Consider the following 14951-nt stretch of genomic DNA (forward strand, 5'->3'; position numbering starts at 1 on the left):
CATGAAGTGATGGGACCAGATGCCATGATGTTAGTTTTCTTAATGTTGAGCTTTAAGCCAACTTTTCACTCTCTTCTTTCACTTTCATCAAGAGGCTTTTTAGTTCCTCTTTACTTTCTGCCATAAGGGTGGTGTCATCTGCATATCTGAGGTTATTGATGTTTCTCCCGGCAATCTTGATTCCAGCTTGTGCTTCTTCCAGCCCAGTATTTCTCATGTGATATCATACATGTGTCTAAATTTCCTTTCTAAGTCTGTGATATTCTGTTTTTTTTTTTTAATCATTTTATCTTTTCATAGGTGATCATTTGGGTTGCTTCCACCCTTTGGCTTTACAAAGAATGCTGCTTTTAGCAGTTATTTTTGCAAATACCTCTTTGAGTCCCTGCTTTCAGTTTCTTTTTGAGTAATACCCATAAGTAGATTTGTTGGCTTATAAGTTCTTTTTAATTTTTTGAGAAACCACCGTACTATTTTCCATATGGTATTCATTTTAAACCTGCTCCCATGGCTGGGAAGCATAGTGGCTTAATCCCTTGAGTCTTTCACTTCTCACTGCTCCTCTCTGGCGCTTATTTCTCTTCTCTGACTTCTCTAATGAGGTTGGAGCAGTGATTGCTCAAAGCTCTCTGTTTATAACTTTATGATCAAAGAGGAAAAAAGAGTCCTTTGGGCAGTCCAGCATGCTCAGTCTGGATTACCTTCCAGTTATGGGAATAGTTGCAGTGGCCAAGGATATGGTACTAGCACTGGCTCAGCTGGTTGTGAGGAGAAGCCTGTCCTTGTGCTTGATGTGGGGGGAGGGTAAGATCAGTAATCAGAAAAGGAGGAGGTATAGAGCAGGAAGCGTGTGAGGCTGCAGAGAGAGCAGGGGCTGTGAGCCTCTGCTGCCCTAGTGTGCCTGGGTCCCCATTTCAGTGGCCTCCTAGACATCTTCACTTAGATATCCCCAAATGCCTCAAACTCTTAATCATTTCCTATCTAACTACGACGCTTCAGTATCTATACTTTAACCTCACTTGCCTTTCAAGAGTCACGAAAAGCAGAGAACTTTTTATACCCTGGAATCTTTGCACAGGGGATCTTCTGGCTGAAATGAGAATTTCAGCCTTAATCCTCATTCAGCTGTTGTGTGCACGTGTGTGCCCTCAGTCACTCAGTCATGTGCAACTCTTTGCGACCCCATGGACTGTAGCCCGCCAGGCTTTTTTGTCCGTGGGATTCTCTAGGCAAGAATTCTGGAGTGGGGTGCCATTCCCTCTCCAGGGGATCTTCCCAACCCAGGGATCGGATGCACACCACCTGCGTCTCCTGCACTGGCAGGCAGAATCTTCATCGTTGCGCCACCTGGGAAGCCCCTCATTCACCTATTAGCATCTACTAAAAGTGAATTTCCAGTTTTTAGATTGGGTATTGGTAGGATATTGCTGCTATCAACATGCATGTGAAATACAGAAGAAGCTGGTTTGGGAGGAAAATTAATTTTACTTTACACCTTGATTTTTGAGGTGAGCAGAAAATCCAGGATCCGCCTCTCCTCCTCCCAAGTACAAACAGTTTTCCAAGGAGGGAGAGTATACTGAGTGTGCTAATAGGTGAGGTTAACAAATAAGATAGACTGTAAAAAAATTTTATTGAAATATAGTTGATTTACAGAGTTGTGTTAATATCTTCTGTATAGCAAAGTGATTGTTATACATATCTATACATTCTTTTTCATCTTCTTTTCCATGATGGTTTATCACAGGATATCGAATATAGTTCCCTGTGCTATACAGCAGAACCTTGTTGTTTATCCATCCTATATATAATAATTTTATATTATATATAATATTATATATAATATATTTGGCACATCTGCTAGTGCCAAACTCCCAATCCTTCTCTCCTCTACCTCCCTTCTCCTTGGCAGCCACAACTGTGTTCTCAGTGAAGATAGACATGTTGTTGAAGGATGAGTGAATCAAAGGAAAATGTTGTAGTTATCTAAAACCACAGAGGAAATGCTACATATCTCTATAGGAAAAACTGTAAAGTCCATATTTAGGGGAGAAAAAAGAAACCAGTGAAAAAGGTAAAGAGCAGTTTTAGAATAACCAGTGATGGTATGATAAAAGACATAAAGAATAAGGATTACTTAAAGCTGTAGTAGTTCTGAAGAATAACCTAAAGTTTTTACAAAATTAAGAGCTTCACTTAAAAGTAATGAAGTCTGCTCTACCACCATCCAGAGAAAGAAAAAGAGCACAAGTGACTAAGCAGAACCTAAAGTAAGATAAAGGAGATTTTTGTATAATGACCTCAGTGTTTTATATGTGGCATTTGAGGCCTTCTAAAAGTGACAACCTGTGATCAAGGTGGTAGCTGTGGTACAAAGATGACTGAATATCAAGAGTCCTGAGATTGCTCTTCAGCTTTGAGTAAGTTATACCAACCTTGTTCTTTATTTTTGGGTGGGGGGGCTTCCCTGATAGCTCAGTTGGTAAAGAATCTGCCTGCAATGCAGAAGGCCCTGGTTCAATTCCTGGATCAGGAAGATCCTCTGCTTAAGGGATAGGCTACTGCCTCTAGTATTCTTGGGCTTCCCTGGTGGCTCAGCTGGTAAAGAATCTGCCCGCAATGTGGGAGACCTGGGTTTGATCCCTGGGTTGGGAAACTCCCCTGTTCTTTTTAAGTTTTTTTCTTTTAGGCCACACCATATGGCTTGTGGGATGTTTGTTCCCTGACCAGACATTGAACCTGGGCCCTCAGCAGTGAGAGCACAGAGTCGTAGCCGCCATACAACCAGGGATTCCCCGAACTTGTTCTTGTCAGTGATAAAATGAAATCAGCTCCTGCTCTACGTATAAAACAGGATTTTTGTGCATCAGATTAGATAATGTATATATAAATCAATGGAATATTATAAAAGAACATTTAAATGTTAGATGTAAAGAGAATTGGGCTTCCCCCGTGGCTAAGTGGTAAAGAGTCTGCCTGTAGTGCAGGAGATGCAGGTACAGTCCCTGGGTTGGGAAGATCCCCTGGAGAAGGAAATGGTAGACCACTCTAGTATTCTTGCCTAGGAAATTCCCTGGACAGAGGAAGCTGGCAGGCTACAGACCATGGGGTCACAAAGAGTCGGACACGACTGAGTGACTGTTGATGTTCAGTCACTCAGTCGTGTCCGACTCTTTGCAATCCCATGGACTGCAGCACACCAGGCTTCCCCGTCCTTCACTATCTCCTGGAGTTTGCTAAAACTCATGCCCATTGAGTTGGTGATGCCATCCAACCATCTCATGCTCTGTCACCGTCTTCTCTTGCCCTCAGTCTTTCCCAGCATCAGGGTCTTTTCCAGTGAGTCGGCTCTTTGCATCAGATGGCCAGAGTATTGGAGCTTCAGCTTCAACATCAGTCCTTCTAATGAATATTCAGGGTTGATTTCCTTTAGGATTGACTGGTTTGATCTCCTTACTGTCCAGGAGACTCTCAGAAGTCTTTGCCAACACCACAGTTCTTTGGTGCTCAGCCTTCTTTATGGTCCAACTCTCACATCTCTACATGACTACTGAAAAAACCATAGCTTTGACTAGATGGACCTTTGTCGGCAAAGTAATTTCTCTGCTTTTTAATACACTACGTTTGTTATAGCTTTCCTTCCAGGGAGCAAGCATCTTTTAATTTCATGCTGCAGTCACTGTTCACATCGATTCGAAGCCCAAGAAAATAGTCTGTCACTGTTTCCACTGTTTCCGCATCTATTTGCCATGAAGTGATGGAACCGGATGCTTTGATCATCTTTTGAATGTTGAGTTTTAAGCCCGTATTTTCTCTCTACTCTTTCACGTTCTTCAAGAGGCTCTTTAGCTCCTCTTTGCTTTCTGCCATTAGGGTGGTGTCATCTGCCTATCTGAGGTTACTGATATTTCTCCCGGCTCTCTTGATTTCAGCTTGAGTTTCATCCAGCTCTGCATTTCCCATGATGCACTCTGCGTATAAGTTAAATAAGCAGGGTGACAATATACAGCCTCGTTGTACTCCTTTTCCAAGGTTGAACCAGTCCATTATTGCATGTCCAGTTCTAACTGTTGCTTCTTGACCTGCATACAGCCTTCTCAGGAGGTATGTCAGGTGGTCTGGTATTCCCGTCTCATGAAGAATTTTCCAGTTTGTTGTGACCCACACAGTAAGAGGCTTTAGTGTAGTCAGTGAAGGAGAAGTAGATGTTTTTCCTGGAGTTCCATTTCTTTCTCTATGGTCCTGTGGATATTGACAATTTGATCTCTGGTTCCTCTGCCTATTCTAAATCCAGCTTGTACATCTGGAAGTTCTCGATTCATGTAGTGTTGAAGCCTGGTTTGAAGGATTTTCAGCATTACCTTGATAGCATGTGAAATGAGTAAAATTGTAGGGTAGCTTGAATATTCTTTGGCATTGCCCTTCTTTGGGATTGGAAAGAAACCGACCTTTTCCAGTCCTGTGGCCCCTACTGAGTTTTCCAAATTTGCTGGCGTATTGAGTGCAACACTTTAAGAGCATCATCTTTTAGGATTTGAAATAACTCAGCTGGAATTCCATCACCTCCACTAGCTTTGTTTGTAGTAATGCTTCCTAAAGCCCAATGATTTCACACTCCAGGATGTTTGGCTCTAGGTGAGTTACCACACCATTGTGGTTATCCTGGTCATTAAGACCTTTTTTTAAAAGTTCTTCTGTGTATTCTTACCACTTCTTAATCTCTGCTGCTTCTGTTAGGTCCATACTGTTTCAGTCCTTTACTTTGCCCATCTTTGCAAGAAATGTTCCCTTGGTATCTCTAATTTTCTTGAGATCTCTAGTCTTTCCCATTGCATTTTTTTCCTTTATTTCTTTGTATTACTTGCTTAAGACCGAGGGACTAAACAACAAAAGAGAATTAATTATGCCCTTAGGTTAAATAAGCTTATGATTCTGAATTTTGCTGGATATAGAATCATGTGCTATTAATTTTATGCTAGTGAATTCCTGTCAAAGGAAAGTCAGCATAAAAAATAACTGGGACTTCCCTGATGGTCCAGAGCTTAAGACATTGTGCTTCCACTGCAGGGGGCACAGATTTGATATCTGGTTGAGGAACTAAGATCCCCCATGCTATGCCTTGTAGCCAAAAAATAGGAAGAAAAAATTACTGATTTTGAGCTCTGTTCAAGATTTTGATCTTTATATTTGAGCGATGGGAAGTCACTAATGTAGAGGATAGAAGTGAGAAGGTATGCCATTTTTTGTTTTTTTTTTTTCGGCTGTGCCTCTTAACTTACGGGATTTTAGTTCCCCAGCCAGGGATCAAACTGTGGGCTGATGGCAATGAGTACAGAATCCTAAGTACTGGACTGCCAGGGAATTCCCCAATATGTATATTTTTAAAAGATCGCTCTGACTCTAATACAGAGTTTGGTGGACAGTGGTGGAGGCAAAAAGTCACTCAGGCTTTTGCAATAGACGTTGTAGACAGAGGTGGTGGTGGTGTAAGCAGAGAGCTATTTAGGAAGCTTGCTCATAGATTTATTGCTGGAGGGAAGGAAGAAGGCGGTTCCTGATTTTGCTATCTGGATAGATAATCATGCTGTTCCCCAAAATAGGAAACCCTGGAAGATCATGTTTGGGGAGGAAATCCTGATCTTTAAGTGGAATTTGATCTTCTGTTGAGACATCCAAAACCCATACTGAGGAAGTCACTAGCAGAAAGTAACTGAAGCAATGGTTGGAATGCGGTCACTTAGGGAGGGTTAGTGTAAGAAGAAAAGGGAGTTTAGGAATTTGCTTTGAGTAACTCTGATATTTCAAGAGAAGTTAGAAAAGGATGAGCCAGCGGAGAATATGGTTAGCATTGGTTATAGCTGCTGAATAATCTTAACAAGATGTTCTTAAAAACATATATTGGATTCAACAACTTGGAGGTTACTGATGACCGTAGTAAGTCACCTGGGAGGAGAGTTGGGGCAGAAACACGTTCTGAAACAGGCAGGGATGAATGAGAGATGAAAAGCAGATGCAGTTATAAACGAAGAGTTCAGCTCCTGGAAAGAGAGGAAATAGTGAAGTCAAATACAGGGAGAGGGATATTACTGGTTTATGATTTAAAAAAAACCCTTATTTAGGGACTTGCCTGGTGGTCCCTGGTGGGTTAAGATTCCAGGGTTCCTTTGCAGGGGTTGTAGGTTTGATCCCTATTCAGGAAACTAAGATTTTTCACATGCTGCCTGGAGCAGCCAAAAATACAAAAACAAACCCACCTTATTTATTGTGCAAATATATCATGATAAATAGCACAAAACTATGGATCACTGAATTTTTACACATCGTAAATCTGTGGAGCCATAACTAAGGTAGAAGATAGAATGTTGCTACCTAATTGCCTAGTGATTCTGAATTTCATATAAAGAGAATCGTTCAGTATGTAGGCTTTTGTGTCTGGCTTTTTGCTTATTCTGTCTGTGAGGTCCATCCATATCATGGTATATGGTAGTAGGCCGTTTTTTTCCTGTGCTGAGTAGTGTTGTATTGTACATTGTATCCGTGTACCACTGTGCTTGTCCGTTCTCCTCTTGATGGACTTTGGGTTGATTCCAGCTGTAATTACTTGAATGCAGTAATATTGTGGTAAGCATTCTTGTCTCTTGGTGTATCTGTGCTGAGGCTTCTAATGAGTTTATACCTAGAGTGGAACTACTTGGTCAAAGGGCATGGGATCTTCAGCCTGAGTATATGTAGTCTGTTTTCCCAAGTGGTTATACTGATTTACATTTACTAGCACTAAATAAGCAGCCTCTTCACTCCATATCCTGCCAACTCTTGGTTTTGTCATTGTGGTTTTAATTAACATTTCCTTCATTACAAATGAGGTTGAGCCACTTTTCATGTTCACTGATGATTGATTTGAATATCCTATTTTTGAAGTGTTTTTCATGTCTCCTGCCTATTTTTCTAATGATCTACCTTTTTCATATTGATTTTTAATTTGTATATGACTTAGCAACTATATGTATGTATGTATGTATGTGAATTAGACAAATCCTCGTGGGGTTATAATTGTCTCTTCTCCCAGGCTCTGCCTCGGCTTTTCACTCTTCCGGTCAGGGTGGCTCATGAGAAACAGAAATTCTCCATTTTAATGTAATAAATTTAATGTAGTAGAATTTGCCAGTTTTTTATACTAGGAATTTTTTTGTGTCCTGTTGTGAAGTTTTTTCCCTGTACCATAATCATGAAAATACATTTCTACAGTGTTCCTCTAGTGTTTTGTTAATTTTAGCTTTGTCATTTATATCTAAAATTCACAGATATTGATTTATTTGAAAAATTTTAAAAGATAGGCACTTTAGCATGTTTAAATACTCATTGGGAGTATACAGTATGTGGAAGGAATGGGAGATACAGGAAAGGAAGGGTTAGAGAAAGAGCCCTGAGAAGGTGAGAGAGAATAGGATCCAAAGCAGAGTGATTTACTTTATTTTTGTTTGGAAAAGTTCTATTCATCCTTCAAACCCTAGGTCATTGAGGCTCTATGGAGTCTCTCTGGGTACTCCAACTTTATCATCTCTCCATGACGTTAGTCATCTCTGCCCTAGCACCTACATTTATTGTTGCCTTTTTCATGCTGTTTCAGAATCATCAGCTTACACATCTGTCTCCTTCGTCAGACTGGAGGTTTCTCACTTTAAAAATTACTGGAGTATAATTGCTTTGCAGTGTTGCGTTAGTTTCTGTTGCATAACACAGTGAATTAGCTCTGTGTCTACATGTGTCCCCTCTCTCTTGGACCTCCCGCCCACATCCCCCCCTCTCCACCAACCCTCCCATCCAGGTCATCATGGAGCACCCAGCCGAGCTCCCTGTGGTACACTCAGGTTCCACTAGCCATTTTACACATGGTAATGTATTTATGGGCTTCACTTGTGGCTCAGCTGGTAAAGGATCCGCTTGCAATGCAGGAGACCTGGGTTCCATCCCGGGGTTGGGACGATCTCCTGGAGAAGGGCAAGGCTACCCACTCCAGGATTCTGGCCTGGAGAATCCCATGGACTGTATATGTATAGTTTGTGGGGTCCCAAAGAGTCCTAATCTCCTAATTCATCCCACCCTCCCCTTTCCCCTCGCAGAGTAATTTACTTTAGACAAAAGGAAATAGAATTGTGTGTCATAGAGTGGAATGAGAAGAGAGTGAGTGGTACAGATGCATGTAGGTTTTTGGCAACGAAGTTTCTAGATTTCCTTGTGCGGTATATGAGACACATTATCTGCTGAGTAAGGAGACATTGGGTGGAGTCAGGGCTTGGAGAACAGTTTAAGAAAGTCATTGAAATTGTAGAAGTTGTTTCAGAAAATTGAGTACATTTGTTGTGCAGTTTTGAAGGCTCAGTTGAGGTTTGCGGAGATAATTTATAGTGGTGACAATTGTGTCTCTTGTGATTTTCTCTGGGGGTACTTGGTTGCCATGGAATATACTAGGATAGTGGACTGGTTGGGTTCATCTAGGATTGAGGTTTTGCTGGTTGGGTGCCATGCAAAGATCCCACACAAAGGATAAGAGAATGTAGATGACTGGCAGAAGTTACTGAGATGCCTGATCAAAGACTGTTAAGGCAGGAGGAGAGTAAATATATGAGAGAGGCCTGAAGAGTAGGGAGAAGGCAGGGTTTCAGTGGGTTGGAGGTCTTAATGAAGTCAGAGCGAATCACAAAGCAAATAGTTAAGCAAACTTGCTGGAAGATAAGGTTGTGATCTGAGAAGAAAAGTCTTGATTAGTGATTTTTGAGGTGTAATAGTTCTGTTCAGTAAGGATGATAAATGCTTAATATTCACTGGTGTGAACTGGAAAAGTTGATTAGAAAAGTACACATAATTCTTTTATTGTGAACTGTATGTCCAGTGTGTTCAGATGTGTCAGGATTTACTATCCCCTGTAAGGAAAGGAACATAATTTTTCTTCCATTGCTAAATTTATACATACTAGAATTCTAGATGGTTACACATCATATTTGTATTTAGTTAATTTTGCTAAATATTTTACTTTGATTTGCCTTTATAGGTGGTTGTATTCTTGGTATTAGTATTTCCTGGGTATCTAGTGAGAGTTTGATTTTTATTTTAAAAAATTTCTTAATTAGAAAAATATATTTTTAATGTAGCATGATTTTATGACAAGAGTAATCATATTTGCATAGTGCTTCTTGTGCCAACTTAACACAAGCCCTCTAGCTCTTTGCAGAGACCTTTACTCCATCTTTTTTTGGCCCTACCACGTGGCAGGTGGGATCTTAGTTCCCTGACTGGAGATCCAACCCTCGCCCCTTGCATGAGAACACAGAATCTTAACCACTGGACCTCCAGGGAAGTTCCCCCACTCCTCCCCATCTTGCATCTTACTCTACCTTATCCTCTCCCCATTGTTTCTCAGAGTGTCCAGATACAACTTGTGAACCCACACAGCTTACGTTGTCTGCCTCTGCGGGCACTGCTCCGCTGTCCTTCACCCGGTGCTGGCATTTCCCCTGGGTACTGCTGTCAGTCTGTCAGGTTCTGTAGTCTGCTCTTCATGTGTGATGGAATGATACTTCGTACTGGTACCCTCCTGAGAGAGTTTGGTTTTTAAAACCTACTTGTGCTAATTATAGGTACTGTTCCCTGGTGGCTCAGTGGTAAAGAATCCTCCTGCCGATACTGGAGACGCTGGTTCTGTCTCTGATCCAGGAAGATCCCCTGGAGAAGGAATTGGCAGCCCACTCCAGTATTCCTGCCTGGAAAATCCTGTAGACAGAGGATCCTGGCTGGCTACACAATAGTTCATGGGGTCACAAAAGAGTCAGAAACGACTTAGCAGCAGAACGACCAAAAAAACTACTAGTTTTGTGATTTCAGCTTTTTGTTCACTTTCATTTAAATGTTTTCCAAAACTTCTGAATTTTTAAAGAAAATATTTATTTGGTTGGGTCAGATCATAGTTGTGGCACCCGGGATCTTCATTGCATCCTGTGGGGCCTTTCATTGCGTCGGACTCTCTACTTGTGGTGCTTGGGCTCAGTAGTTGTGGTGCTCAGGCTTGGTTGCCCCTGCAGCATGTGGGATCTTAGGTCCCTGACCAGGGATTGAACCCGTGTCTCCTGCATTGCAGGGCAGATTGTTAACCACTGGACCACCAGGGAAGTCCCCAGACTTCTGAACTTTTATTGAAAAATAATTGAAGCAATCATTATGCCAATAGCATTAAAGGAATGTCGTTATTTTTGTTGATTGACATTGTGTCTTTTAAATTTCCTCTTCTGTTATTTAATTCTAATGCAGATACATCAAGGAATCTGGAATTTCATGAAATTCATAGCACAGGGAATGAGCCGCCTTTGCTGATTATGATTGGCTACAGTGATGGAATGCAGGTCTGGAGCATCCCTGTAAGTATGATATGCTGACTCCCTGAAATAGAAAACTTTGCAGCGTGCTAGCTGGTGGCCATATTTTCTCTAAGGACTCCTCCATTTATTTTGCAAGCAGTTGCTCAGAGACTGCTTTGTGTGGAACCCCATAGGAGGCCCAAGGAGTAAAGGGCACGTGGGAACTGAACCATGCAGTAAACGGTTTGTAAAGTAGGCTAGCGATTGTGGGGATCACTTTACATGGAAGATCTCACGTCTCATCATGGTAACCCTACGAAGTAGGTATTATTATTCTCTTTTCCTGCAATTTTTACAAAAGAGTAAAGAGGCTAACCCCTGGAGAAGGAAATGGCAGCCCCCTCGAGGGGTTCTTGCCTGGAAAATCCCTTGGACAGAGGAGCGTGGCACGCTACAGTCCGTGGAGTCGCAGAGTTAGCCACAACTTAATGATTAAACAACAACAAAGAAGCTTATAGAAGGCTTAAAAAAATTAGCGATTATTAAAAAAAAAATGTTTTGAGTCAGTTAAAACATCCACGTGGTCCAAAATTCAAGAGGTGTGAGTGGGCAACAAAGCTCCCTACTGCTGCTGTCCTCAGTTTCCCTTATCTTGAGTAGTTTCTAGTTCCCTAGGGTTTCTAGTGTCTTATGTATCCTGATTTTTTAGCAAATAAGAACATATATATTTCTCCCTCCCTGCCGTTCCTTAACAGAAGGGAACATACTATACAACTGTCTGTACTTTGCTGTTTTTTACTTATGAATTAGTATTCCAAGAGCTTCTCTATGGGTTATATAGCCACATATAATTCTCTTATTTGGACTTTCCTTAATTTACATGACTTGTTTCCAATTATTGGTAACACCTGAGTGCACCCTCCCCTCACCTTTTCTGATATTAGAAACAATGATGTAATACATGAGCTTGAACTAAGGTCATTTTGTGTCTGTGTATCTGTTAGGATAAATCACAGTTTTGATAAATGTTTTACATTGCCTAACACTGGGCCCAGTTTCCATCTTCAGTCCTCCATGTGCTTCTCTGGGATGACCAACAGTAAATGTACTAGAAGAGGAAGAGGCTTGGTGGGATCACAGCTCAATGAAGTGTAGTTGGGACTACATACTTTGGCTCATACTTAGTTATATTCTGGTGTTTGGCATGGCCTAAATATCATGTCTCTCTTATAGACTGGGGTGGAAGGCCTATTTGGCAGGTGGAACATCTATTGTGTAGTTTTTTGTTTTTTTTTGCAGTTGGAGACCTGGGGCCAGTATTTGTGCCTTTAATAAACGCATTTACTACATTGTTTGAAGGCTGTTTTGCATGGGTGGTTCAACTAGACTTTTTTTTCTTCCCTTTTTGGTTCTTTTGAGTATTATGGTTACTTCCTAAAAGATTTATAAGCAAATATATATTGCCTCAAATTTAATGAAATGCTAGATGTTCTTGAGTACAGAATTTGGCGTAAGGATTATTGAGTAATGAGTACATTGATCTTCATAATTCTTAAACATTTAAACTAAAAATATTGTTTATTCTTATATTCTGTAAATCACTGATAATGAACTATAGTTCTTATAGTTCCTCTAATCTTATAGGGGGCTTCCCTGGTGACTCAGTTGGTAAAGAATCTGCTTGTAATGCACGAGACCCAGGTTTGATCCCTGGGTTGGGAAGATCCCCTGGAGAAAGGAATGGCAACCTACTTCTGTATTTCTTGCCTGGAGAATTCCATGGACAGAGGAGCCTGGCAGGCTATTTAGTCCATGGGGTTGCAAAGAGTCGGGTACAACTGAGCTACTAACACTCACATACACATGCACTAATCTTATAATAATTATGTATCATATTATTAAATATTTAGGATTTGAGGCTTTATATTTCTTAAAAATTGGCTTTATTTTGCAGAGATAGAAGAATCCTGTTGGTATGTCATGGATCAAGTGAACTTGTTTTTTTTGCCTTTGGGGATGTGTAGTTGACATTTTTTCAAGACCTTGCAATGTTGTTTGTAATTGAAGTATCATGCCAAAGGCATAGACAAAAGGACCTAAAATGTAGCAGTGTTTTGTTTATTTGCTTTTTCCTAACAAGAAAAATAATTCTAGGTTGTGTTCAGAGGAGAGGATTTTGTAAATGTAACCTTTTCTTATTAATAAGAGACTATATTTTGATTCTTAAAAAATTTATTTTTTAATGACTGAGTGATTGGAGTATAGTTGCTTTCTAATGCTGTGTTAGTTTCTACTGTACAGCAGAGTGAATCAGCTATATGTATATAAATGTATATGTATCTTCTTTCTGGGATTCCCTTCCCATTTAGGTCACCACCATTTTGATGCTTTACTCTGTTTGATGACGGACTTGAAGGCAAAGAGGAAGCTAGAGCTTTAACAGGGTTGGGCCTTGTGGATTAGGGGTGTTGACCAGACTGAGCACATTCCTTTGGTGGTACTCAGGCTGCCCACTTGCTTTGGTTATAATTAGAGGTATCGCTTTTAATAGTTGACTTATGTCTAGCTCTGAGTAACTTAAAGGTCTTCCGAGTAATTTTAATTACTTCTTTGAAGTAATTCTTATGCACAGATTGTATTTTGAGAGAACTAAATAATCTTTTCTTTGTGGAATTTTCATTAATTGTCAGTTGTTACTATTGTAGTCGTATAGCCCCCCTGAGGACTGGTTCAAGAATTAGGAGGCAGTTTGGAAAAATAAGCTCCTTCTGTTGCACTGATGGAGCTCTTCCTGTGTTCAGAGAGCTTTATATACACATTGTCTCATGTGTTGTATACTGTGAGGGAGAAATTATCCTATTTTATAGGTGGTAAGGTCACACTACTTAAAGAGGAGGAATTGGAATGCAAACCCAGTTCTGTCTGACTTAACATTCAAAGCCCACTATCTAAGGGCTCTATTTCCTCTCTGCGGTAGCAGAAGATATGCCATGCAAGTGGTATGGCAGCTTAGTGTTAGTTTTCAGGGTAAAAGTTATGGTGTACCTTCATATGTTCATCCTTTATAGACCAGTGTGAGTTACCCATTGCTCTAACTAAACCCTTCTGAAACTTATCACTAGTTAGCCATTCAGTAATCATTTAAGTGTTACCATGTGTAGATGAGGAGCTTATGTTGGTCAGTCTAGAAATAAACCTGGTTCTAAGGGACCTTTGAGACCGTAAAGCATATTTGCTTTTGAGTTAAGTGAGGGTGGGCAGAAAGTCAATCCTTGTCTGAATTTCAGCTCAGGTTTTGCTTCAAGTTTGTGCCCAAGGTTGACTTTATATAATTGTCCCACCTCTGAGTCTCAGATTAAGAAAATAAACATCCTGGCTAAACATTAAAAAAAAAAATTGTTTATGAAGTTCATTGTTGTTGTTCATTCACTAAGTCATGTGTGACTGTTTGTGATCACATGGGCTGTAGCAAGCCAGGCTCCTCTGTCCAATGCTGTCTCCCAGACTTTGCTCAAATTCTTGTCCATTGAGTTAGTGGTGCTTTCTAACCTTCTCTTCCTCCGACACTCTCTTCTTCTTTTGCATTCAGTCTTTCCCAGCATTAGTATCTTTTCCAGTGAGTCAGATCTTTTCCAGTGAATCGGCTCTTTGCATCAGGTGGCCAAAGTATTGGAGATTCTTCTTCAGCAACAGTCCTACCAATGAATATTCAGGGTTGATTTCCTTTAGAATTGACTGGTTTGATCTCCTTTCAGTCCAAGAGACTCTGAAAAGTCTTTTCTCCAGCACAATTCAAAAGCATCAATTCTTTGGTGCTCAGCCTTTTTAATGAAATGCATAAATGCAGTTGAGGCTTAGATGATATCTCAGAATCTAGCTAAGTTGAGTTAGCTCAAAACTGTGCAGAAGTGGTATCTTTCTTGCCCAGTCCCTATGACTTTGTGTATGAGATGCCTGCAGGAAAACACTAGTATTCATAGCTTTCCCAAGCTGTCACGCGCCTTCTGTCAACACATCTGATGTAACATGAGAAAGAATGATTATTTATGTTGTTGTTCTGGATAAATAGGTCCCTTTCCTACTCATGCCTAGCAATGCCATTACCTCTTTTTGGTAATGTGAATATCAGTGCTCTTGCTTAAAATTCTTTTTTAAAAAATTTATTTTCTTTTCTTTTGGCCATGGTGCGTGGCTTGTGGGATCTTAGTTCCCTAGTCAAGGTTTGAATGTGGCCCTTGGCAGTGAGAGCACAGAGTTCTAACCACTGAACTGCCAGGGAATTCCTTTAAAATTCTTAAAAAATTAAAAAAAAATTTATATTTTTTATTTGAAGGATAATTGCTTTACAGAATTGTTATTTTCTGTCAAACATTAACATGAATCAGTCATAGGTATACATATGTTCCCTCCCTCTTGAACCTCTCTCCCATCTTACCCTCTAGATTGTTACAGAGCCCTGTTTGAGTTCCCTCAGTCATACAGCAAATTCCCATTAGCTGTCTATTTTACATATGGTAATGTAAGTTAATTAAAAAAATCAGCAGTACATGGACTAAAGACCAAATAGGTTTATGGGATTTATATGAAAAAAAAAAAAACACA

General features: G+C 40.3%; 1 protein-coding gene across 6 annotated transcripts in view; it reads left to right on the forward strand.

The window, feature by feature from the left end:
* Window positions 1-14951, forward strand: part of BCAS3 (breast carcinoma amplified sequence 3) — a 591772-nt gene that overhangs the window by 20493 nt on the left and 556328 nt on the right. For all 6 annotated transcript variants that reach the window (XM_010861584.1, XM_010861585.1, XM_010861586.1 and 3 more), the window contains exon 5: window positions 10303-10409. In XM_010861584.1, coding sequence (XP_010859886.1) covers window positions 10303-10409 — 107 coding nt within the window. The remainder of the gene's footprint in view (window positions 1-10302; window positions 10410-14951) is intronic.

The sequence above is a fragment of the Bison bison genome, unplaced genomic scaffold (assembly GCF_000754665.1).
Source record: "Bison bison bison isolate TAMUID 2011002044 unplaced genomic scaffold, Bison_UMD1.0 scf7180017864472, whole genome shotgun sequence".
Classification (NCBI taxonomy): Eukaryota; Metazoa; Chordata; class Mammalia; order Artiodactyla; family Bovidae; genus Bison; species Bison bison.